We start from the raw sequence: 25,037 nt of genomic DNA, 5'->3' as shown, positions 1-25,037 counted from the left end.
CCTTTTCAGAAATTAATTTCCTCTGATTCAGACGGCAGTCTTAGCCCAGACAAACCACTGGAGAGCTCCCCACCATTAGCTGCCCTCCTGAGAACACAATCCCCCCCTCCTCATGCATCTGGGAGCACCTCTGATCCACAGACAGGGTTCAAGGCTGTTACTGCTGCTTGGATCCACAATTCCTTCACTACTACCAAAATAAATTCAGGTTTTTTTCCCCCTTCCCTCTTACTTTCATGCTGACTTTTTTTTTTGCAGCCAAGGAAATAGAGCCCTAAAGACGATACAAGGACACGGAAAGTAGAGCAAAGGAGATCAAAGATTCCAATTTACTCTCCCCCATCCCTTGTAGGAATTGAAGATCAGCTGGCAGTAAAGCTTTATTAGTAGCATTAAAAGGCAAATAAAGGGAATTTTTTTACAATGAACAATGTGACAAGCACACAAAAGTCACACATGCAGGACTCTGCCTGTTGACACCCAAAAGGAGATTTCTGCAGATTTTAGACACAAGGACAATCACTGTCCAGGCCATGATAGCACCTCCAGTTCCTGGAATATGGGGAGCTTCGTGGGGGCTGTAAGTGCCCTTAGCTTCAACTCCAAATGGATGACAAGGGGGATAGTGAGGCTTGAATTCAGGCTCATTCAGGCCTCCCAATCCACCACTACCTGCATGTACTCACACATGGGACTTCCCAGGCCAGAAACCTCAGCCCTGCACAGCTCCCATGCTGCCATCTCCCAAGGATGCAGGCTATCAGGACAGCTCCTCACCCTATCCCAGCAGGAATATCATCACACGAGTTCAGAAAGAGTCAAATAAGATCATTAACCTGTTCCTGCAACTCAGGAACTGGGACATGGCACCAAAGGGAATCCCAGGCTGGGCTGCAGACTTACACAAGCTGAGGCAGCAGAGCACAGCTGTAATTTGTCATATGCCACCTATCACACAGCTCACACAGCCAAAATGAGTGTTTTTTAGAGGCAGTGACAGAGAGTAAAACAATCTCAGGCCCAAGTGACTTCATGGCCAAAGATTATGGGGTGCACCGAAATAACCTTGGAGGGCTGTGCTTAAAGCAGCTCTGATATGAGAATGGATTCTCTGTGTGCAGTCTCCTTCATCAGAGTCCTTTGGTTCCAACAGACCCAAAGACAGACTCAAACATCATGACTTTGGCAAGACACCAGGGAGCACAGGGCAGCACAAGACAGCAAAGGCTGCAGACTAAGAACAGCCTCAGCCCCAAAAACCTCCAAGATCTGTTTTTGTTTTCCATCAACACAGAAATAAATAATTCCCTGTCACTCTATCCACACACACACCATCTTTATTTTTATTTTTTTTTGCACTTGCTGGTTCAAACTCAGCCAAATTCATTAGTCTAGGTCACGTTTATGGATGACACATGCTGTACAGCCATGAAACAAAAAGCAAGCTTGGCTCTTGGGTGCAAAACATTCTCCCTATGTCCATTGCAGCTGAGGTCACAAGAACAACAAGTTCACTAGAACTTAGCTGGTGCATACTACAGCTTTGTTTCCAACCACAAAACATTCCTCAAAAAAAGTGCTGTTGCTCTTTAAGCATTATGTTTCCCAGGGGTAAACGTTGGGTTATTGAGAATGGGGAAGATGGGGAAAAGCTTTTGTTCCTGTTTGGGGATTCATTTGGCTGCATTTCTTTCCTCATCATAAGTTATGTTTTTGCTTCTATTTTATTAAAGCATCTAGAGGCCTTTGGGAATTGATGCCCAGGACTAGAAAAAAAAAGTAAAATGAAATTAAAAATCCCAGCAGGATCAGGATTGCTGCCTTCTGCCTGTGGATTGTTCAGACACAAGCAGAGGCTCAGCCTGATCATCCCTCTCTCTCTCTGACCCCATTGCCTCCCCTTGCAACACCAAAAATCCACAAATTGGTATCCTCACTAACCCCTCACCCCTCTCCTCTGAGCTGATGGCTCCTGCCATCCCCAGCCTTTCTCTGCCCAGTGCCACAAGTCTGGGTGGTGAGACAGCACAAACCCTGATGGCCAGCACAGTATCTCGTGTTCTAACCTACATCAAAAGCTGCTTCATGAGTTCAGATGCTCCTTTTAATGAGGAGATGAGGGAAAAAAAAAAACCTCTCCTCTCCTGCTGCTGAACGCAGCTGAGCACAGCTCCCTCCTCCTGCCCCTTCTGCAAATTACTGGGATATTGTCACTAATTATCAGGCTCAACAAGTGAAATTGTGCAATTTGCTACAGACACGCTGGAGAGCTGCTGAGAAAAGTGGGGCTGGGAGGAGAGGGGAGTGTGGAGGAGCCCTTGGGGCAGGGAGCCATGGGGCAGCCCCCGGGGGCAGCTCCTGGCACAGGGAGGGGTCCTGCTGGCAGCACTGTTGTGTTTGCATTTCAGAGTGTTTGCTTTTTTTTTCCTGCTTGATGTTTACTTCAAGCATTGCACTCTGAGGGCTTATAAAGAGGATTAAGTGGTGAGGAGGTCTCTCAGAGTTAGGAGGAATTAATCAAGCGGTAATCAGGAAGGAAATTAATCTGAAGAGTTAATTAATCAGCCAAGGCAGGGAGACTGCAGCCAGTTGTCCCTATCACACCTTCCAGGTTTTGCTATTTCGTGCAGCAGCAGGGAAGGGAGAAGGCAGTCCAGGGCTGGGTGGCTGCTCAGCCACCCCTCCACTCTCTCTAAGGAGAAAAGAAAAGCCCAACAGGCCCAGGAGGTTACCATACCCACATCCCCCCATGCAGGGACCTCAGTGAGGGCATCTCCACCCATGTGACATGTGGTGAGCACTTGTCATCTTCCCCCTCTGCCCCCAGACCAACTGAAAACTTTCCAAAGGCTGCAGCATCTATTTCAGAGACTCCTCCATGCTCCAAAGAGGGAAGAGCCTCCTTCCTCTGGAAAAGGGGCCTGGATATGCAGCCCCCAGGTTTTTGATTGCTTAATTGATTCTACATACCCCATGTTTTCCTTCCAGCATCCTAAATAGTCCTTTTAGTTCTTCATTGTTCAACTCTTCTAAATATGCACCGCTGGGGATTGCTTCCCTTCAATCTGGTCTAGCTGCATTTTATATATTTAGTTTTTCTTTTTCCTAATCTTTTTTTAACAATACATTCCCTGCAGAACCTTAATCATTTTAGTTGCTCTTCTCTGAATTCCTTCCAAAAGGCGTCAGGCAGAGTGTTTTGCAAATTTGTTCCTGTCCCTTCCGGGCTGCATTTTGACTAATGTCTGTTTCCCTTGTGATGAGGCATACCCCACGCAGGCTGCCTGATCAGGGATGCTCAACTTTCATCACAGCCTGAAGCACTTGGGGGAACAAAACTCCCCAACTCACAGGGGCTGCAACACGACGCATCCTTGAACTCAAAAAAAACCCAGGCCGGTTAACAAAGACATCTGAAATCTCATTAATTTCACCATTATTATTATTAGATTATTTTTATGCACTGAGCAGACATTTTAATTGCCTGGATGTGGATAGGAGTTTCTATTGTGTGTTTTATGGACTGCAAGCAAAGGTTCATCCCTATGTGCTGCCTACAACCACAGGAGGTACCGAGCCCACGGTGCCCCAAACCAGCTCAAAGCAGCCCAAAAACAGCTCAAAAAAGCCCAAAGACAGCCCAAAAAAGCCCAAAAACAGCTCAAAGCAGCCCCAGACCAGCTCAAAGCCTCTTCCTCAGAGGGCAGCAGAGCCCATCCCTCCATGAGGTCACCTCACGATCACTGAGGTTCAGGATGTGACAGAATCATCGCAACAGACCATCAGCATTAAACATAATATTGGATACACAACCTTCTTTCACCTAAACTGTGTCAAAATAAAAGGGAAAAAGCTGCATTTCACAGAAAGGGCCTGTGGGACTGAGAGGTGAGGAACCACTGGAGGGACCTGGGGCATGCAGTGGTGAGGGGTGACTGGAGAGAACCCAGCTGCACTGAGGGTGCTGAGTGAGGTTATAACTGGCCACAAACAATGATTTTCATCAGCAGAAGGCCCCAAAAAAGGGCTAAAGCAGCCTCAGCAGCAAACACATCCACTCCACAGCTTCATCAGCCACTAGAGCCATTAAAGGATTCATTTTTGTCATCCCATTCCCTTCACATCAGTTTTATTTCCAAGGAAGACTGGGAAGGGCTACCTGCTCTCCTTGAGCAATTGCCACCCTCACACAGAAAGCTCCCACATCACTCAAGGCTGTCCCTCCCTCTAAACCATGAACTTGCCTATTTTTCTTTTTTATATAATGACTATTTGAACACATCCTCCAGAACAAAAACTGACCTCAAAAAATAAAGCTGAAAATGCAAAAAAATCACTGTTCTTGCCTAAAACAAAGTGCCACAGAGTTTGAAGGGTATGGTGAGATGCCCCTGACTCAAGCACATTTCTGGTTAGCCTGACCCAGAGAAGCAACTCCCCACAGATCATTTTGTACAGGGAAAATCCTGCTCTTTTCTCACCTCTCCCACACTGCCTGTCTGTAAACAGCTGGACCCATTTCATTATAACTCACTTCTACTGTGACTGCTGATTATAAAAGATTGATTTTAATAATTTATAGCCTGCCCAGCACCACAGCACTCTGGCCACCAACGGGTACCCAAAAAGGTTCTGATTGGAATGGAAACCTCTCCATTCAAAGCCAGAGCCTCAGATACCTCAGTAATCAATGTGGTACCCCAAGAGCTGAGAGAAAAAGGGATGCTGCTGCTCTTCTCCACACTAATAATGGCACAAAGAGAGCAAATTAGCAAATAGTAGCTCCTTCCTTTGAAATCCCCTGCCCTTCTGGCTCCATCAGAATAAGGAGTGAAGATCCCCTGAGGGGGGTGCCACTGTGCATTGACTTTAAGGGGTGCAATGCTTTTTATTCTGGCTTTTCAGGTGGCAGTTTAAAGGAGAAGGCATTAAGGCCTTCCTTAGTATCCTAACCCACTGCAGGAGGACCCCAAAGCATCACCTGGATCCCACAGAGAGATGTGTGAGTAAAGACATGGGTAGAACATGGGTAAAACAGAATAAAGTGAAAAGCATCGTGCACCTACACACAAATATGTAAGCTTGGATATAAATATGCTCAGATAAATGCACCCTCTCAGATGATGCTATCAAATACATTACTCTCCCAAATCCCTGCAGAGCAGTAGACCATCTCCAAGGTCATATTAGCATGGAAGTAATGTAATTCCATTACCCAGGCTCCTTTTCCCTCTTGTAGTTTTCTCTGTTGATGTTTGCTCTCTTAATTTTAAACACCAGTCGTATATCTTATAGCCCAGCCTGGGACCACTTTGCTCAAGTGGTAGTAAACACATGGCTTAATTCAGTCATTCTCCAGGAAAAAAAAAAAGAAAAAAAAAAAAAAAAGGGAGTTTTCCTGCATGAAATCCCCACGTCCACCATGAGATGATCGACGCAGAGCGTGCTGGAAGCTGCCGTAACTAACTCGGGCTCAGGGAACAACCAGAGCTCACAGGGTGGCATCAGAGAATCCACACATGCTGCTCTTGTCAGGAGAAAAACATCCAAGGGGCTGCCAACAACGTGCTGTGCGAGCTCCCAGAGCAGGGATGCAGCTCAGAGCTCGCACTGAAGGGAGTTGGGCAATTCCCCAAAGGGTGAGGAGAATTCTCCAGTCTGAAAGCTGGACCAAGCGCCTGACAGCAGGGGGAAACAGGGCAGGGGAGGGGACCAGCCAGCAAGGCAAGCTCCAAACAGAGAGAGAGGATGGAGGAGAATGCAGGCAGGAGCTAGCACAGCCACTCTGCCCCATGGACAGTAGTACTGTTCCACACAAGCCCTCTGCCACCTTCGGCAGGGAGTTTGTCCTTCACAGCAGAGCGTTGGACCCTTGGGGTCATAGAACACAAAACCTCTTGGAAACCTGGCTCCACTTCTCCAGTCCACACCCTGAATTCCCCCTTGCTGGACACCATCCTCCTCTATGTGCCAAAACCTCTCCTAACCCATCCACAAATCTTCCTGAGGTTCAGGCCTTTGCTCTTTGTCTATTCATCTTCTGAAAACATCTCTAATCTCTCCTTTCTACCTTTTATTGCCTGCAGAAGGCTCTGATAATGTAACCTCCTTCACACCTCATCTCTTCTAGCTGACACCATAACAAAGAAGTTGAATAATAACAATTTCCAACAAAGAGAGCAGTTAAGGAGCACGGGAAGCACTTTTCTCCAGCAGACCCCAGAGATCTGCCAGGAACATGCATCTCCAAAGACATTTAGACCTCTTCCAAAGCTCCCATGTTCCACTTTGTGGCAAGCCTGTGCTGATTGAAGGCCATGCAGGAGGTCAGCACTCAGACCTGCCCTTCACAGGAGATGCTCAGGACAGCATTCCAGGATGCTTTAGCCCTCAGCATGCTCCATCTTTGGGTCTCCCAGCCTTTTACTGTGTCTAATGGATGGTCCTGAGGCTCATTCTGCTACCAGAGGTGAGAGAGCCACAGCTCCAAATGCTTCTGCATCCACCTAATGAGGAGCCCACCCCTCCTGGGTGGCTGTGGAGGGAGTCTGCAGTGATTCCTCTCCTTAAGCCCCTGCAACATCAAACTGATGAACTGTCCAAGGCAGACTTTTTAGCAGAGGATAAATAAAAATCCAGCCTTGCTATTTTAACAGTCTACAAGGCATCATTTCTACCTGGCTGACCCTTAGCCCTTTGCATGCTCTGGATGGGTTATTGGTCTGCTGGCCACAGCAGGAGCCTGTCTCAGTCCCCCAGCCTGTCTCAGTCCCAGTCTTCTCATCAAGACCATACAAACTTACCCACTGAGTTACTGTGAGTAAAGCCCTTTTTCTCCAGTGAAACTTTATTAAGTGCTATCCCCTGTTCCCATCATACCCACCCCAGCACTTGTTAGACACTAAACCCAGGATTGACAAAGGATGTTAGAGGAATTTCAGTAGGATTTGTCTATTAATTCCCTTTGCTACTTTTTAAACTCCTATGCTTAGAAAAATGCTGGCACATATGTACTTCTCAACAGGTGGCCAGTAATAAAATTATCTGCCAGCTGCTTTCTCAGTAAAGCTCAGCTAATCTGGTGAGAGGAGCACCCCCAACAAAAAAAAAAACAAAAAAAAAAGCACCACTGAGATGGCAAGTCTCAGAGCTGCTGTCACAGCTGATGGAGGCTGGAACACGGGTGCATCCTTGGGTGCTCACTCCTCCAGAATGCACACACAGCATCTCCCCACCTCCCAGCCCACATCTCCCATGTCTGAGGCAGAAGGAAAGGCAGAGCCACAGCAAAAGCCTGATCTGTGCATTTGTGATACGCCCCAGAAACAGGGATAAACAACCTCAGACAGATGAGAACTCGCAGTTTCTTTATCTTCCAGGAGCCAATATTTACTAGAAACATTTCCCTCGGCCTACAGCTTCTAGGAAATTACAGCTGAAGATTTTTCTTGGTACCACAATGTGTTTGACCCCCTGCTCTTCAACAGCTGCAGCTCGAGGCATGAGCACAGAGCACGCAGTGCTTCTGCTCACTCAAAACACATGCAGGAGTGTGCTGAACTATTTCCAGGCTCCAAATGTGTAAGTTCAAATTCAAATCTTCCAACTGTGATAATTCAGGAAGGTACTGAGATGGTTTTGTTGAATTTGATCTGACTGTGATGGAGACATGAGGTTAATAACTGTGGGCTTCCACACACAGTTCCCCCTGCTCTACACTAGCATAAGTTTGTGTATTTTGCATTTGTTCTACACCTTCTTAATCAAGACAGTCATATATACCTTCTCAATAATTTAACCTGACAGACCTGTGCTGGTCTGTGCATCAACCAAACCTCTTTATCAAGAAAAGATCTTTCAGTAAAACTTGCAAGGACTGCAGCCACATCCGTGGGTTATGCATCTCCCATAGCTACTGTCTTACCAGACCAATAAAAGAAATTAAAATTCAACCACCAACCTTCCATCTCCCACACCACTAACCAAAATGGGAAACACTTGCTGCTCCCTCCTCTCCCCAGCCTCCTCCTGCCTTCCCCATTCACACCCCAAAAAAAGCCAGAAGCTCTGCTTTCCCTCCTCCTCCACTGATCAAGACATGCCAGCGTGCTTAGGAAATCATTAGTACAAATTACAGCCAGGATTATTTATCCTTACAGAGCCTGCCAAATGGCAAATGGGAGCTCCAGCCACTCCTGGGCTCTGAAGCTCCAAGTAGACAAATAGGCACTTACCACCAGCTATTAAAAGCTTCATAAAGCCCCTCCTCACCTGTACCTCCCCCTTCCATGCCTGTGCTCCGTGGGAGAAGAGAGAGGAGTTTCCTCCTTCTCTGCCTGCTTTGGTAAGGGTGACATGAAGGATTTGTCCAATAAGAGCCTGGACTGCTGCTTTGCCTCTCCCTCCTCCATCCACACACTCATTTCTTCTGCCTGGAACTTCCCTACACTTTTGTATTCATAGTGCACTGCAGACACTGATGGTGCAAGGGCCATAAAACCTCCAGAATTCGTGTGCCATAGGAGAGTTCAGAGATCCTGAAGCACACAGAGCCTTGTCTGTACATGCCAGCTTAGCACCGACTTCTGACAGTAAAATACTTGGAAATGGCTCTTGGGGAAAGCACTCAAGTGCTGAGTTCAAATCTTAAGGTTCTCCACTAAAAATAGGGGATGTTAGAGGATCCTGAATTTGCACAAAAGCCTGCTGGTTTCGAAAACCACAAATTTTGTTTTTGTAGAAAAAAAAGAAATTTAAAGGTAAATCCTGATCCAGGGATAGTGTATACATTTCTGCCACTGGTTGGAAACCAGGATTCATCCTCAAGGCACAGGTTCAGACAGCATGTTGCCTCCCTGTCTGCATCCAGAAAGGTTTCCAAAGGCAGGTATCAAAGCAGAGCAGCACTGCAACCAGGAATTTGAACTAATGTGCCTTTTGCAAAAGGAGAGCTTACACAGCTTTGTGCAAGCTGTCTAATAGCAGGTAAATAAATGCCAGGCTTTGCCTCAATGAAATAACAAAGCAAGGTATTAAAAAAAGAGAGGCACCTGGCAGGCATTCAAAGGCTCAGTAGCACATCCTAGTAAAATACTCAATCAACAAAATTTAATAGCACCTCTCTCCTCTTTTAGCAGAAAAGCAGAACTTCATTCCTTTCTGGCAGATTAACACAAATCCTGCCCATGAGGCTGGTCCCAGAACCTTCACCTGAGACTGGCAAAGCTCTGGCAGGAGCAAACCCAAGTGAGAAGCCCTTTGCTGAAGCACCCCAGAACCCAACCCGGATTCCAGCTGCTCCACTGGGATGCATTTAGGAGGAAGTGACTCTTTTTTGGTGCAACTTGATCACAGTGGGTTCGGCAGAACTGAAATCAATGCCTTTACCTATACATATCAAAAGGTAGAAAAAGTGCCTTGCTTTACCCTTACGACTTCAGCTTTAATATGCCAGAGTGGAGCACTGTGCTCTGCTGATGAGGGGTTTTGGCACATGCTGACATCCCATTAACTCCAATAGCACCTTAACAGACAGCAGCAGCCAAGAGGCATTACTTGAAATCTTTAAGCAGACAGAAAAAGCCCAAATTGCTCCTAAATACACCACCAGCATAATGAATTTAGATAGAAAAGAAACATAGGGCAGACAATATGTTTTGTTATAAAGAATTAAATAACAACATAAAAAAAAAGGAAGAAATAGCTAAAATCCAGCTGCCCTGCAGCAGGAGGGTAGAATAGGATTTCTGCAGACATTCAGAAGTAAAAGGCTGTATCTAATTTCAATTTCTATCACAATTCCTTAGATCAAGGGAGATTGAGAATAAATGGGATGTAGAAGAATTAATACTCCTTAAATATATTTAAAGCATAAACCAAAATAAAATAATAAAAAACAGAGGGAAAGAAAACTAAATAATGGTTAAAACAGCTAAGAAAATTATTACTGGAAAATTCAGCAATATTTGCTTTCTTTGTCCCACACAGAGGGATAGACCTGAGCAGGATAGTCTGAAAAACACTCAGCAGCCCAAAAGGCATGAAGTCTCATTTCCAGGCACTGCAACCAATTTAATTCCAGGCTGAAGAACTTGTCAAGAAGGCAGAAGCTCTCTAAATCTGTAAAGATTTTTCTCTTTATATACACATATATGCATAAAACTTATATTTGTTATCCTGCCTGGTGTGAAGAATAAATTAATAAACCTAACTTTAAATTTATAGTGAAAAATCAAAGGAAAAAAAATATTTAAGAGGCTAAGTGATAGTGGAATCAAGAGGATGAAGCAGTTGGTCTATAAAAACAAATCATGCTGAACTACCTTCAATGCCTTATTTTCCCCTGATTGAATTACAAAATTAGTCAATGAAGACTGTAATATATTTGATAATGTCTCAGAGAAAAACTTTCTTGAAAAATTAATTCAAACTGGCTGGGATATGAGCACTTTCACACTAATATAACAGTAAATTTGATTTACAGTGCTCTTCCCTGCCAGTGCCAGTCTGGGTGGCATAACTATGGCAGAGCTTTAAGCCAGTCTACATGGCAATATGTGTCTATTTAAGGAATAAGGTGGGACCATCATAATTTCTGAAGCCACTACTGAGATGAGGCTCAGTGACTGAGCAGAGCTGGCTCATTCCCAGTGGCTCAGCTGCCTTCTCCTAAGTCAAGAGTCACCAAAAGCACAAAGTCACAGGGGCAATGCATCCCTCAGCCAGCAAACATGGGCAGAAGTAAGAAAACCAAGATGCAGACTTCAAAAACACGAAATAAAAAGTTTTAGTGGTAAATTGCCAATTTACTGGGAGGCAAGGACCTGGAAAACAATTAATGTCAGATGGGCTGGTGGTGATCACAGGCTGCAAACAGGTTATGAGCCTGCAGGGGAGCAGCACAGAGGGACCAAGCTCTGCACAGGGAGGAGCTGTCCCCATCCAGCACTGGGGGACCAAACCTGGGGTAACCCTCTACTCTTTTAGGTGCAGGGACAGGAGATTCCCACACACCAGGGAGCTTCAGCAAAGGGAAACAACAAAAAAATGTGATGGTGGTGCTGGAAGGACTCGGCTGGGATGAAGGAGGGTTTGCATTCATGTCCTGGTTTAGTGCTGCAGGAACAGCCAGCTGCAACAGCCCCAGGGATGAACAGCCAGGGGGATGGGGTGCAAAAGCATGTAATGAGTTAACTTAAATAAACAGACTGGGCAGTTCTCTGGCAGGAACTTGCCCTGCCCCTGGGTCCAGCCCCAGAGCACCTTTGGTGACCAGCACAGAGACTCTGCTCAGCACACATCCTCCTGACAGGTCTCAGCAGCCACATCCCCAGCACTGCTCCCCACCAGCAGCAGGAGTGTCTGCCCTGCCCTCAGTTCCAGAGTTCCTTGCTCAGGCCTGCTGCAGCATCCCACTGCTGCGTGCACAGGGATGGTCATGGGAATTTACCCAAAAACCAAATGAAAAATTGTTGGAGAAATTAAGAAATCAGTAAGAATAAATATTGATCCTACACCACTGTTACCTCAAAATTATAGGTGGGTGGTTTTTTTCATACCATTAGTACAGCCACTATAATAAAGACATGCTTTGCTATTTGCATGGACTCTGCACCTGCTGATTGGATAAAACTTGGCTGTTTTGCTCCTTCCAAAGCAGTGGCCCAGTGGAAGCATGGGAGCCCCTAGGTCATACTCAGGGCATCCCTGGATGCCAGGAGAGGGTGCCAAGAGGCTCCTGAGCAAGAGATGAGGAGATCTGGCCAGCATCTCCTGCACTGCCTGGGAGAAGGAGAGGCAGAAACTGGCCCATCAGGATGAGCCTCTCCAGGTCTGATTCCCATCTCTCCTCTGAATGGTGAGAAAGGTGTCTCAGCCCCAGGGCAGCAGTGTCTTTACCTGCCTCCCCAAGTGCCAGCCTCACTCAGTGTAATGATTATTAAGCCCTGTCAGCAGATATGAAACCAATGGACACAGCTCCACAGGCGAGCGCTTCGCAAGCCGCCCTGCTCGCAGGTTTTTTCATTATCCAGCTGGAAAATTGGTGATGTCACAAGAGTTCTCAGAGAACCAGGATGAAATTGTGTTGTCAGCAACAAAAAGGCCAGTTCAGGCTCCTGCAGGAGGAGGAGGAGGAGGAGAGGGATGAGCCAGGGAGCCCCTCTGGCACTGCCCACCCTGGAGCACTGTGGCACCCACATCTCAGCTCCTGCCCTGTGAATTGTACTATGAAGAAAAAACAGAGTGAAGGAAAACAATGTTCTTCCTCTCACACTAATTCACAGCCTCTTGTCTGACTTTTGACTGTGTTAGGCTGGGAAGAGCTTGTGGTTTGCTGGAGAGGATGAAGCATGAACTGGCATGGAAAGAAGATGGAGGTTCTTACAGGTTGTTCACATGGAATGAGAAGCAAGCCAGAGAGTTTTTAATCCAAAACCCAAGCAGACACATCCTTTTTCTTTCCTTTAACTGTATGGTTTTTCACCCTCTGCAGTTTTTGAGGCTGTGCATTACTTTAGTTTGAGTGACATCGAAGGCAGATGTGGCAAAACCACCCACCCAGAGACTGCTCCTAAACGGGCATCTGATCCAACATGGCTTTCTCACATTTCTGGTAGGGAAAACCCCTTGCTGGTCACAAAGTCAGGTCTTTCAGCAAGATCCAAGTGCAGCCAGCAGGGCCACAAAGCCTCCCCAACACCAAGGTGCATGTGATGCTGGGCTGCAGTGTGAGGGTCCTCATGTGAAACAGTCCCTTCCAGAAGAGGCTGTAACTCCTGTGGGTGCAGGACCAGAGTAAAGCTTTTCTGGGGCCACCAGGTTCCAGCAGATACAAGGAGTGGGACTGTGAGACACAGAAGATGCCCAGCTCCAAGTCCTTCTCCTTCCAAAAGGCTGAGAGCAGAGGGGAGATCCTGCAACACAGCCTGGCTGTGGAGCAGAGCACATTGACAGCTGATGATGAGGCTGGGATGAGTTTTTGGGGCTTAAATTGAAGACCACTGTCCCAAACAGAAACTGGATTATAACCCTTGCTCCTCAGACACAAAATATGAGCCTCCAAATGTGATTTATTTCTCCTGTGCACAAAATACTACCCAGCTGCTTTTGTGTACAGGCATTATCTTCTGGTCCATTGATTTTTAATAGCATGGTTGTAGATTGAAATTAGATGCCTGCGCATCCAGCTTCCATCAACAAATGCTAAATACTGGTGCTGCTGATGGAGGTTTTTGGAACTGTCCTGGACATAGATAGGCTCTCTATTGCACCACAAGAAATAGAACTTGGAGATGGAACAAGCCCATTAGATCATCAGATGCTCCAGTGCTCTCTGCAATTTGCTTCCCCAGTGCTTTTACCAGTCAAAGCTTGAACAGCCCAGGTGACAGCTCTTATCTATTCCCTTGGGAGTTTATTCCACTGCCTCTGAATTTCTAGGCATTCCTTCAAGCACATTCCTCCCAGGTTCAAAACCAAGCAGCATTTTTCTTTTTCTTCTCTCCATTTGCCTTCACAGCTGCCCAAGGTTTCCCTTGCCAATCCTGCATTTACATCAGAGTCACCTGTCCCTTGACAAAGTGCAGAGCTCTCCTGCTCCAGGGTATAAGGACAGAGTGACAGATCTCTGCATCCCTGGCTAAATACCACATAAATGAACAACAGTCCTGCAGCAAGACATGAGGAGGAAGAGGTGATAAACTCAACAGGGGCATCCTCCCAGAGGACCATTTATCAGCATTAGCAGCAGCAAAATCTTTTTCAAAGAATAGCTGGACAAGTGCAGTACAAACCACAACTAAAATATTAATTAAAGTCCTTTGGTCCTTCCAACACTGCCCTGCACTTTATTAAAGGCACATCAAAGTTTGCATTCCTTTGTCTGGTCCTTGGCTGCCTGCAGAGGGGCATGCAGAGGACAAGTTTTGTGGAGATGGTGGGTCTTCATCAGACTTAGTCCTGTTGGTTAAACAAAATATCCTGCACGGTGCTACAAGGAGCAGCATCCCCAGCACTGCCAATTGATAGTGCTTTGCTGGTGGAAAAGCCAATGCTCTGAGGCTGGAAATAGGACTCTTCAATTTAAAAAATGCATTAAAAAAATAAATAAGTGCCAATCTCTTTCCAGCACCTCAGCTGATGCAGAATCACAGGTAAGATGAGGGTCATTCATGCAGCTCTTAACACCACAACGTGAGAAGTGTTTGTGAAAGTCTGAGAGGAGACCCTGCTGGTGCTGAGCTGCCCTGGGCACACACCAGCTCTGCCCTGGGGCTCCCTCAGGGTGAGTGGTGCACCTGGGGTCGAGCACCCAGCCAGGGACCAGAGCAAACCCTGAGTGAGGGAGGTCATGCACGGGGAGCACAGGGAGGAGGAGCCTGCAGGGATATGCTGTGAAGGAGACTTGGAGCTTCTTGGGTCACCTGAACACCACTGATTTATTCTTTTTCTGCTTTCAGCAGTGGCCTAAAAAAGACACCTGGGATTTGTAACAGCAACCGAAATAATAATGGCTGGTCAGTGCACTTTACATTTCCTTTATAAATAACCTATCAATACTTCTGGGAGTGGGAAAATGTTTTATTTCTAGATCTAAATAAACCCTGACCTTTTCTCCTGCAGGGTCACTCAATGCACCTGTACAGCCAAGGGTGGCTCCCTGCCCCTTCAGTGTGACCTCCCCAAACCTTCACCAGACCAGCACCACCTGAACTGAGGAGCAAGGGGGGCAAGCGTTTAACTGCTGGAGTGAGAGGGATCTGTCTATGCAAAGAGAAGAAAGAGAAGCCTGTCACAGTCACAGCAGCTCAGGGGACAGGTGGGATCTCTCAAAGGTTTGCCACGGAACCCAGGGCTTCATAGCAGCTGTCCCTTGCTGCCACCACACAGTTACAGACTGCATGGCATGGCAGGGGGGAGACACCTCCCATAAAACCATTAAAGCAGGAAAAGATCTCTAAGATCATCAAGTACAAACATTCACCTAACACTGTCAGTTCTACCACTATATGTGTCCCTAAGTGCCGTGGGTTTTTTTAATGATTAAATTTAATTTAATGAAGCATTAAAAAAATCCATGTTTTTTCATGCTTCCAGGGACAGTGATTTCACCCCTTCTTTGAGCAGCCAGTTCCAATGCACGACCACCTCACCAGTGAAGAAATTTTTCTTAATACCCAATCTAAACCTCCCATGGTGCTGCTTGAGGCCTTGTTCTCTTGGCCTGTTGCTTGTTACCTGGGAGAAGAAACTGACACTGACCCCACCAGTCTACAACTTACTTTCAGGCAGTCATAGAAAGCAATATTCAGCAGCTCAAAGAGCTTTATGCTTTATCACCTTGAAGGCATTAAATAAATAAACATAAAAATAGCACAGCTTGCACTTCAGCAGAGCATAAGCAGGTATTTATAGAAGGAAGCCCCAGTGAAACCACATGCCCTTTCAATCCACTTCCCAGGCAAATAAACCCAAGTAATATTGAAGAGTGGAAGTATATCAAGGGTATTTGCAAACAAATTGAAGGATACCAGCAAGGAGAGCCCCTGAATTCCATCACTCCCATGCAGCCACTCTGCTTGGATGTTTCAGAGGGCTCAGCACATCTCACACCCAGCTCAAAGAACACAGCAGCAATGGGTTCCCATTTCCAGCCCACTGCTCTGGAGTGCCATACATCCCCAAATCCCTGGAATTAGCTGTGGCTGCTGATGTATGGCTGTTTCTCTCCTGTGGCTGTGCCAGATTGATAGTGCTTTGCTCTTTCTTCCTGCTCCCACTACATGGCAGGATCCCAGGAGGAAGGAATGAAAGGGCCCTGATCACAGATTTCTCCTGAGCAGCAAACCCTTGATGTGCAGGCTCTCCAAGCTGCAGAGGGTTTGTCCACGCCTATACAACAAATAATCAGGGGAGAAAAAAAATAAAATCAGTGTATGAGTACAGCCAGGCTTGGCCAAGGCAACATGGGACAAAATTAAGCCTCATCTGAAAGGCAGATCATGGCTCTGATATGTATGTGTGTATATATATATATATATATGTATATATGTATATATATATATTCCCCCCCCTTTGAACCTGTAGCAATAATTACATATTGAAAGAGGAAAAAAAAGAAAAGTAAAAAAACTAAAAAAGAAATTAAAAATCCAAATCAACAAAAGCAAAAAGGCAGGCACCCAAGATATCTTTGCAGGAGCAGCTCCTCCTGAATTAGAACTCTGGAATTGTTCTGCAATCAACTCAGCGGACAGTAACCATCTGTTTATGGAAAAAAATGTTAATGGTCCCCAATCATAATCAAATAGGCAACTGCTTTAAGTACCTTTTAACTAACACTAAATTACAATGGAACAGCTCTGCAAGTATTTCTGACATCCACATGCACATCAGCAGTGCCAGCACTTTGATCAGGGCTATTAGAGCAAATATCAAATAAACCGATAGCAATGGGATTCCTGAAACATTACAGAAAGCGTGGGCAGTATTTGTTTACTGTTCACTCAGTTCTCCCCCACCTCCTTGCTGTTTCTGTTTATTCTGAAAGAAAACACATACATGCATGTGCACACACGTGCACACCACCCACCACAGCAGACCCTGTGAAAGCCTGGTCCCTGTGTTTTTCTGTCCAAGGCTGAGCTTCCATATGAATTCTGCAATGTCCAGAAAGTCTCGAGGTTTTTATAGCAGCAGGACGTCACCTGAGTTGTCATTCTATTAAGTTCCCTTAATTCCATGATCCCTGTAAAGGCATCTGTAAGTCCTGTTCCCTCTCCTCTGTGTGGAACTGGCCAGCACACACAGAAGCTGCAGCACAGAAAGGGGAAATGCAGACAGGCATAGCTGTGCACACACACTTGTGTGTGTGAGCAGAGAGGCAGCACGATCACACGCCTTATTTCTTTAGGAAATCAGACTAAAAACCAAATCAAGTCTTTGCCAGCTGTAACCAAGTCTGAACCATCAGCTGGCACCGGCTCCACTCGAGGAAGAAAACCTTGTTTGGACAATGCAAGTAGTTTTTAGTCTCACAGCCTGGAAAACAGTTAATCTCAGCAAAACTACAAGTGCTCTTGTCTCTAGATTTTCCCTAGCACCTTTCTCTGCATATCTCAGCTAACTCCATTTGGTTTTTATTGAAGTTGTGCAGCACCAGGGATACATCACAGATATGCATGAGTACACGTCCTTCCTCCCCAGGCAGTTGCAAATGTAACAGAAAACAGCTAAAAGGGGAATATATTTTAGTCCATCAACCTAAGTATTTACAGTCTCATCACTCTGCCACCCAAACATTTTGTATGCCCCAGATCTTTTCTGTGCCATTATTATTCTTTCATGAAATTTAATTTTTCTTAGAACTGGGACTTTCATGTGGGTTTTTTATTATACTACAAAATTTCATTTCCTGTCATCTGCTGAGATTAAACTTGGATTGGAAGACACTGTTTACAAGGGTTGCATTGACAAGCCTGACCCCAGCAGGTGAGGTGCAAAGCTTTCCACCTTGGGTGGGCACTCGGGGAACAGGGGACACTGGCCCCCAAGTTGGAGCAAGTAGTGACTGAGAGCAGGATATCGGGCTCCTTATTCCCATGTGGTCTACCCCATCCCAAAAAATCCACCCCCTTGGGACACAGAGTAAACCAAAGGACTCCAAATTTCAATGTCTTGCTTGGTAAGACTCTTTTCTTTTTCCCACACTAACACAGGCCTTTGAAAAGCATCCCAGCCCCTCCTCTGGATACAACACCCTTCAGCAAGTGGCTGCATTTCTGCAACTTCAACGAGCCTCAGTTTTAACATTCATTTCTCCCAGTGGTTTTCGCTCCAGTGCCTCTCTGTTGCTCACTTTCCACACACAAAAAAGGAGCTTTGTTTGCCATTTCCCTGCCGCCTCCACCACCCCAGCTCCAGTGAGCTCCCGGCTCCCCCCAGCTGCCTCAGCCCACCCCTGTGCCAGAGCAGCCAGAAAGGGGCTCTGACCTCGCCATGGTAATGAATGCCCTCTCTGGAGGGAGCAGGGGAAGGGAGAAGGATGGCCCAGAGCCAGGCTGGGCGAGCCCAGCTGAGGAGCACAGCACGTCAGAGCTGCTCTCAAAGGAGCTTTTGTTGGTGCCAGAGCTCCAGCCTAGTCAAGGCACGCTCAGTTTTGCAGGCTTCCCACCCTGGATCAGCAACTGGGGCTGGCTCTGGCAGGGCTCTGCTGCAGTGCTCCAAGGGTGTGCCACCAGCCAGAAGAAGACAAAAGTGGACAGACCATGCCCTCAGAGTCCTCTCCCATCACACATCCCTCAAGCCACAGCATCTTTCTTTCCACAAAGGCATCTGGGATGTTGGACACTTGGTTCTAAGGTTGGTGGGCAATCCATCAGGCTGGCCCAGGGAGCCTTTCAAACTCAACGTGACATCCAACTTTGTCAGTCCGCGCTCACCTCTCTCGAGGAAATAAACCATCTGCTCAGCACTTGGAGAAGCAGAAGGAAAAAGATGTACTCAGAAAGACTCATGAGGTGCTTTAGGTAACATGTCCAACACGAGCACACAATGTTCTGCATCTGACAAAATCAACAGGAAAAACCTGCTCCTGCAGGCTTGCCAAGCTGGGATTTCAACAACAAGTGGCAATGTATCAGCTGGCAACAAACAGCTCCCAAATCAGGGATGCACTTGCCCAAAAAGATTCAGGGTTTGGTTTTAATTTTTTTTCCTTGGTAAATGATAACACACTGGGTGCCACAAAGGATGTCTCCTGCCCATGAATTAACTGAGCAGGGTTTGGGCAGTGTGAGTAGGCTATGGTGGTGCCCATGGCAATTGTGACTCAATCTCCCTGATTTTGAAGATATATATATATTTGTCTTCTGTTAACTCCATTTGCCCAAGCAAAGCAAATAAAACTTGTAGAAAATTTGCAGGGCTGTGGTTTCCTATCAGAATTGGAAGAAACACGGCATGAAGAGGAAAGCAGACTTTTCTAGCTAAACAATTTTTTGCCTCCATTAAACTTCACACACAAGGGCTCATTATGGCACCCCCCTCTGGTTTCTGGGAATGCAGAATATCCACTGACATACTTATCCAAACACCTCTAAACACATACACACATCTGTTCACCAAGACTTGTTACTCACATTAGGCTCACTTCACTCCCCTTTGATTCTTCCACTGGAGTCAGATGTTACTTTTCCTTTTCATATTTATATCTCAAAGCTCCATCAGTGGCACATGCCCAAGCACTTCCAAAGTGTTCTGACAAATCCCTCCAGAAAGCACATAACATCATCCCAGTTTTACAGATGGGGAAATTAGAGCAGAGGCAGAGGTTAAGACAGCTAATTGCCTATGGTCACTAAGTGAGTCAGTAGAAGAGCTGGGAATTGATCCCAGGAACCATGTCTTCCATTCCTCTACTCCACCCACCAGTCAGTACACTCCACCAGATGGTTCTTATCATTGGACATATGGACTAAATATTCCTAAGCTGGTGTAGAAGATTCACTATTTAATTAAATGTCCTGTCCTCTATCTCCATAGGATGCATAGGAGAAACTCCAGCCAGAATCCCATCTGGACCCACTCAGGAAATGTCTATGTGAAGAAAACAAAGCCCTAGGCAAGTGCAGGGAACATTCCCAAACCTATCAACCTGCCCTGAAGCAGAGACCACAGCAAGGCCAGGAAATAGGCAGTGATTCTGGAGCCTTAGGAGAAGCTCATGTTTGTCAAAGCCTGGCTTCAAACAGTGCATGCATGAGCCACCAGTTAGGCTGGGAACTACTTTGTCATGTGAAGGCTCTTCCTTCAGCCTTCACTGGGCACCACCAACACTGCCCAGCTGGAGATACCAGCAGAGTCACAAAAAGCTGATGGCACAGAATTATCTGCTTCTGTCATTGGCCTCTGTCTCACCACAGAGCTGGTGTCCCTAGGACGGAGACCAGTTCTGCCTGGCAAACATCAAATGCCTTCTCATTTCGCAGTCACTATCAGTGACACTTGAAATAAATTTCTAAAGTCATTATTCATGACACAGAGGAGAAAACCTTTCATCAGAGAGTCATCAGAAAGTGACCTTCCACACCACTGCCTTCCCAGTATGGACATGACGTGACAGCAGCATCTCAGTCCTCACTCAGAGATAGGCACAGAGTGGCTGCACCTGCTTTCCCAAGAGAATTCAAACCAATTTCACATCCTTCTGTCCCCCCTGCACACCCTGTGCACTGCCAAGGCCATAAAACAGATTTCACCCAAGACCATGCTGTCCTGAACACAATGCAGGGCTGGAGGGAGCAGACTCAAAGCTCTCCTGGATAACCTGTAGATGCAGTTATGTACTCAGAAAGAACACACATCCACACTTGTGCCCACAGAAGCTCACACAGGTGAGAACCACCAGCCCACTTGTCTCCATTACTCTCTCAACAAGCAGAAGAGGACTGCACGGCCTTTAGAGGGCTTTGCATTGTAGGAATAAAGCCACACCACCTTTCCATGTGTGCTATAAGAGCCGGGCAATCCTGGAAGGTGCCTCCTGCTAGGGGAAGGCGACTGCACCTACCTTTCATCCCAAACTTGGAGCGCCGGCCATACTTGTTGATCATAATAAAGAGCACGACCAAGAGGACACAAGCAAAAGCTGCCAGCCCAACCGCTATGGAAACCTGGAAGGAAAAAGCCTTAGAGTCAACACAGAGGAATTCAGGAGTCTAAATCAGAAATACAGCACCTCCTTGACCATTTGGCCTTTCTACAGGCTCACGTGGATGCCATGGGACAGAGAGAGAGAAACAGCAGCATTTCTCACAGTGGCTTGTGAGAATTGTTAGGGAGTTGTAAGGATGTGATAACTTGTTAAGTATAAACAATCTGCAGGTGGTGTTTTTCTACTTTGTCTTTCTGTTCTTCTCAAGGATGGTTTATGAGGAATTTTTTTTTGCTAACTAACCAATCAAATACAATGTATCACTCTATAAAAACCGCGTGGTTCTCTTGAATAAAGCCTTCTTTGCTCTTTCTACAATACTGCCTCCTGTACTGCCTCCTGCTTGTTCCTGTGTCATTCTCAGTGCAAGAGTGACAGGCTCACACTATCTGTGCACATATATAGCTGTGATATCCACAGCTGCAGCCCTGTGGATATCAGCTGTGGAGGAAAACACAAGCTAAAGCAGCAGGCACTGGCACAGCTTGGAGGCATTGCAGGCTTTTTGCAGGACTGGGAGGTCTGGGATCTTCCCATCAGTGATGCTGCTCTGGTACCAGGTTTTCCCAGCCTCTCACTCCATATATCTTCAGGGAAAAAAGGCCTCTGCTCCAATGCCTGGGCTCTCCCTTCACTGCATGGCATCCCAAGCCTCCATTTCTGACATCAGCTCTTTGCCATGATATCACAACACTGAAGCTATTCAAAGCTCAGCCAGGAGCACAATTCTGCCTCCATCCAAAAATCCCTCAGGACAGAGTGAGGGAAAATAGCACAACCAAAAGAGAAAACAGAAGAAATTAAGTAGAACTGAGGAGTTTTTCCTTGTAAAACATCTGAGTTTTCCAAAGGCCTCTAACGGTTCCTTATTGATTGTAATTTTATTAGTAAATATTTATAGTAGAGCAATGTCCAAGCCCTTCACTGGAGCTGTGGTTCCACTGTGGCAGTGTACAAGCAGGGAAAGAAAAGCTCCTTGCCCTAAAGGGTTTGCAATCCCAGGCTCATTTTAATATTTATGAATATTTATTCCTTCAAGTCTTTGCTCAAAATACTTTTTATTGCATTGATGTAAACAACAATTTCTCTGGCATGTGTCCAATTGTTCTGTACTAGGTCTTGTGATGCATTTAGACTGCTTCCTTTTACAAAACTGTATTCTGCTATAATAGAAAATACATCATTTAACTAAGAAGAAGTAATTTCATTTTGCAATCCTTTTCCCTGCTCTCGGTACATTTGTTATAATATTTTTAAATTTTTATTTACACTCTATTTTCATCCCCAGTTTGTTTTCTGTGCTTTATATTTAATAATCAGTGCACATTATTACTCCAGCCTCGCTGTTCAAAGCTTCCACTTCAGTTAAAGGAGGTTTTCTGTTAGATGAGAACTGAAACCAGGGTGGACTGAGCTTTGCTTATTCTGTTGACACCTCACAGGTTTCAGTATCTTAAAACTTTCACAGAATTAGAGCAATTGTGTAATGTGCTAATTTTTTTCTTCTAATACTTATACACACTTTTTTCTTTTTTCTACTAGGATTCTGAAAGACAATGCTGAGATTCGATAAACCCTGGACTTACTTTCCTTTTTCATTTTAAGCATGTCCTACACAGCAGGAGAGAGGGCAAACAGACATTGACAGAATTGAACCAAACTAAACCCAGGTCCCTCACCAGGCTAAGCTTAACAGATCAATAACAGTCCAAAACACACAATTTTCCTGCTTGTTTGTTCTCTGGGCACTACTTTTTAAGAGTGAGAATTCCTGACCCTGCCAGCAGAGACTTCACAGGATGCCTTATTTTCAAAGGGTTCCCTGGTTCCACACTGCAGACCCAAGAGGATCAGATGGTTTGTGTCAGTATTTTACCTGCCCAACACAAGCCACAAAATCCTTCTGATTGCTGTCTTGAGTCATAAAGGAAGAGATTTCCCTTGCAAACATCTCGAAACAGCAGAGAAATGTAAATACTGAGCAGTTCTGTAGAGAAGAGACCAGGACTCACCCCAAAAGTGTCCTCCTCTGGTTTGTGGGTCACAGTGATGGGTGGGGTGGGACTCACTTCATAATCACCGACTGAAACCAAAACACCAGAGACAGAAAACTCAGTGTGGCTCCCATGGGACTCCCAGCACATTCCAACAGCAGTGCCTGACCTAAGGACATTCAGTTCACCCCTAAAAGAGGCTGAAATTTTCTGTTCCAAAAGGCACAAATCAACCATCGGAGCACATCAGCAGAGAAAACACAGACCAGCACTACGCTGATGTTGTTCCAGCCTCACAAATGAGAAACATTTGGGTTCCTGGTGTCCTGGAATAGGTTCCCACCACCCTTGAGCCCTCTTCCTGGCTTTCAGAAATCTACTGAGCTAAGTGGGTTTAAAACACAGCTGACCCCAGCAGAACTTGTTCTGAACAAAGAGTAAGTTGAATGCTTTTTGTGGTGTGTGGTGCTTTGGGAGGGAAGAATCTGCTGAAGAAACAAGACAGAATTGAGTCCTGCTTCTCATCCCAGCCCACATCAGAGAGATGTTGTTAGGGACAGCCCAATCTGCATAAAATTAAGATCCCTATTGCTACAGCACAACCAACCATCATTTCCTTTATAGGACCATCTTTGGGAACCACTGGAGGCAGATGAACATCTCCTGGTCTCATGAGATTATCAAGCTGGTCACAAGCTCCCCAACAATCTTGTTCATGCACAGGGAAGCCAGGGCTGGTGCAGCCTCCACCAACCTGCTTCTGGCTTCCTCCCTTTTGCTATGTAAATCACAGAAGGGAAGGGGAAACCACAGAAACAAACCAGTCACAGTATTCAAAAGGCAAGGAGACACTTACTTGAGACAAAGCTGTCCGTACTCTCTGTGGGAGGGACAAAGAGAGAAGCAACACAGTTAGCAGCACAGCAAAGGGAGAGGGGTCTCCTTCCCCACCCACTTCAGATATACTCCACCACCCCAAAGAACCCAGGCAAAAAACTTCTCATATTTTTTCCTTTTGGGGAGCTCTTCCTGGAAATTGCAGCAGATGTGCCAGCAGGACATGCTGGAGGGCAGGATGGAGAACCTTGGGCTGAAAGAGGAGGGAGGGATACTACTCTGAGGCCAAAATGAAGAACAAGTAGCACTTTTGAATGACTGGTAAACACCCCTGCTTTCAGCAAAGCTCAACAGACACACAGAGCTCTGCAGGATGGAGGTGGAGGGGACAGAAACAGGTTTTGCCTTGCATGGCAGTGTGCACCCATGGATAAAATCCTTCAAGGATGAGGCCTAACTCCCATGGAGAAGAGCCCAGCTTGGGGCTGGGAGTTAGAGGAGACCTCCTGTGACTCACTATTGATGAGCCACTCAGAACAGCTGATAGCTTCTGAGCTGGACAGCGAGGCTGTGGCTGTCCAAGAGCTGCCTCTCGCCCGAGACAAGCAGAGCAGGCCCTGCTGTCAGCCTGCTGGCTGCTCCAGTCTGTTCAGCAAAGCTCCTTCAGCTCCAGAGGTGCCTGAGGCCCCAGACAGTGAGGTCTAAAGCCCTCGGTGACACTCAGTTTACACAGAGTGAGAATCACGTCAGCTTCCAATCCACTCGCCCGCGTAAGAAACTGAGCCCGATATTAACAGGAGTTTGCACAGCTTTGCTGGCAGAGGGCTCCTGGAAGGATGCTGGAATGCTCACACTGGAGCATGGGTGAGGCTTGGAAGGGGAGTGTAAAATAAACCCCAGGTGACAAACATGGCTTTCCAAACCAGGGGAAAAAACCTGAACAATTTTTTTTTTTTTTTTTTAGTCAAGAAAAAGAGTAACTTTCCTTGGCTTTTTCTAGTAAGAGGGAAAAAAAAAAAGAAAATATTTTATTTGGAGACTTTTTCTTCTCTATTAAGGCAGAGTCTAGTCATAAAATTCTTGCTGCCTCTACATTTTCCCCTTTCCATTTTTCTCTGCTGGACTAAGCAAATTCAACAGAAATGCACAAAAAGGTTCTTTTTCCATTAAACTCTATTTTTCCAAGCATAAAAAATAGCCAAGGAATTTCAGCCAACTTGAGTTCTGTGAGAAGTTCTCAAAGAACTGAACACTCATCACAGGTACATTAACCTTTGTGGATTAAATAAGGAGTTGGTAGCCTGTGGCAGAGATACCAATGACAACATGCAATGAGATTTTTACAGGAAATGACACAAATCTGTCCTGGGAGCCACTGCCCTGCAGCATCAGAGAGAAGGCAGATATAGTATGTCCCAGATCCCAGCTTCTAACAGCACCTTGCTCCTCTCAGCCTGGAAAGCAGAGTGTGGCCTTTTACCAAATGAGAGGTT

The 25,037-nt window shown here is 46.0% G+C and overlaps 1 protein-coding gene across 3 annotated transcripts in view; it reads right to left on the bottom strand.

Annotated features, from left to right (window-relative positions):
• NTRK3 (neurotrophic receptor tyrosine kinase 3) overlaps positions 1–25,037 on the bottom strand; it is a 203,869-nt gene that overhangs the window by 111,762 nt on the left and 67,070 nt on the right. For all 3 annotated transcript variants that reach the window (XM_066558506.1, XM_066558507.1, XM_066558508.1), the window contains exons 9-11: positions 23,564–23,587; positions 22,726–22,796; positions 20,570–20,672 (exon numbers count right to left, since the gene is read on the bottom strand). In XM_066558506.1, the coding sequence (XP_066414603.1) occupies positions 20,570–20,672; positions 22,726–22,796; positions 23,564–23,587 (198 nt within the window). The remainder of the gene's footprint in view (positions 1–20,569; positions 20,673–22,725; positions 22,797–23,563; positions 23,588–25,037) is intronic.

This window comes from Molothrus aeneus, chromosome 13, assembly GCF_037042795.1.
Source record: "Molothrus aeneus isolate 106 chromosome 13, BPBGC_Maene_1.0, whole genome shotgun sequence".
NCBI classification, from domain to species: domain Eukaryota; kingdom Metazoa; phylum Chordata; class Aves; order Passeriformes; family Icteridae; genus Molothrus; species Molothrus aeneus.
This window is presented reverse-complemented; position numbering and strand designations above follow the sequence as displayed.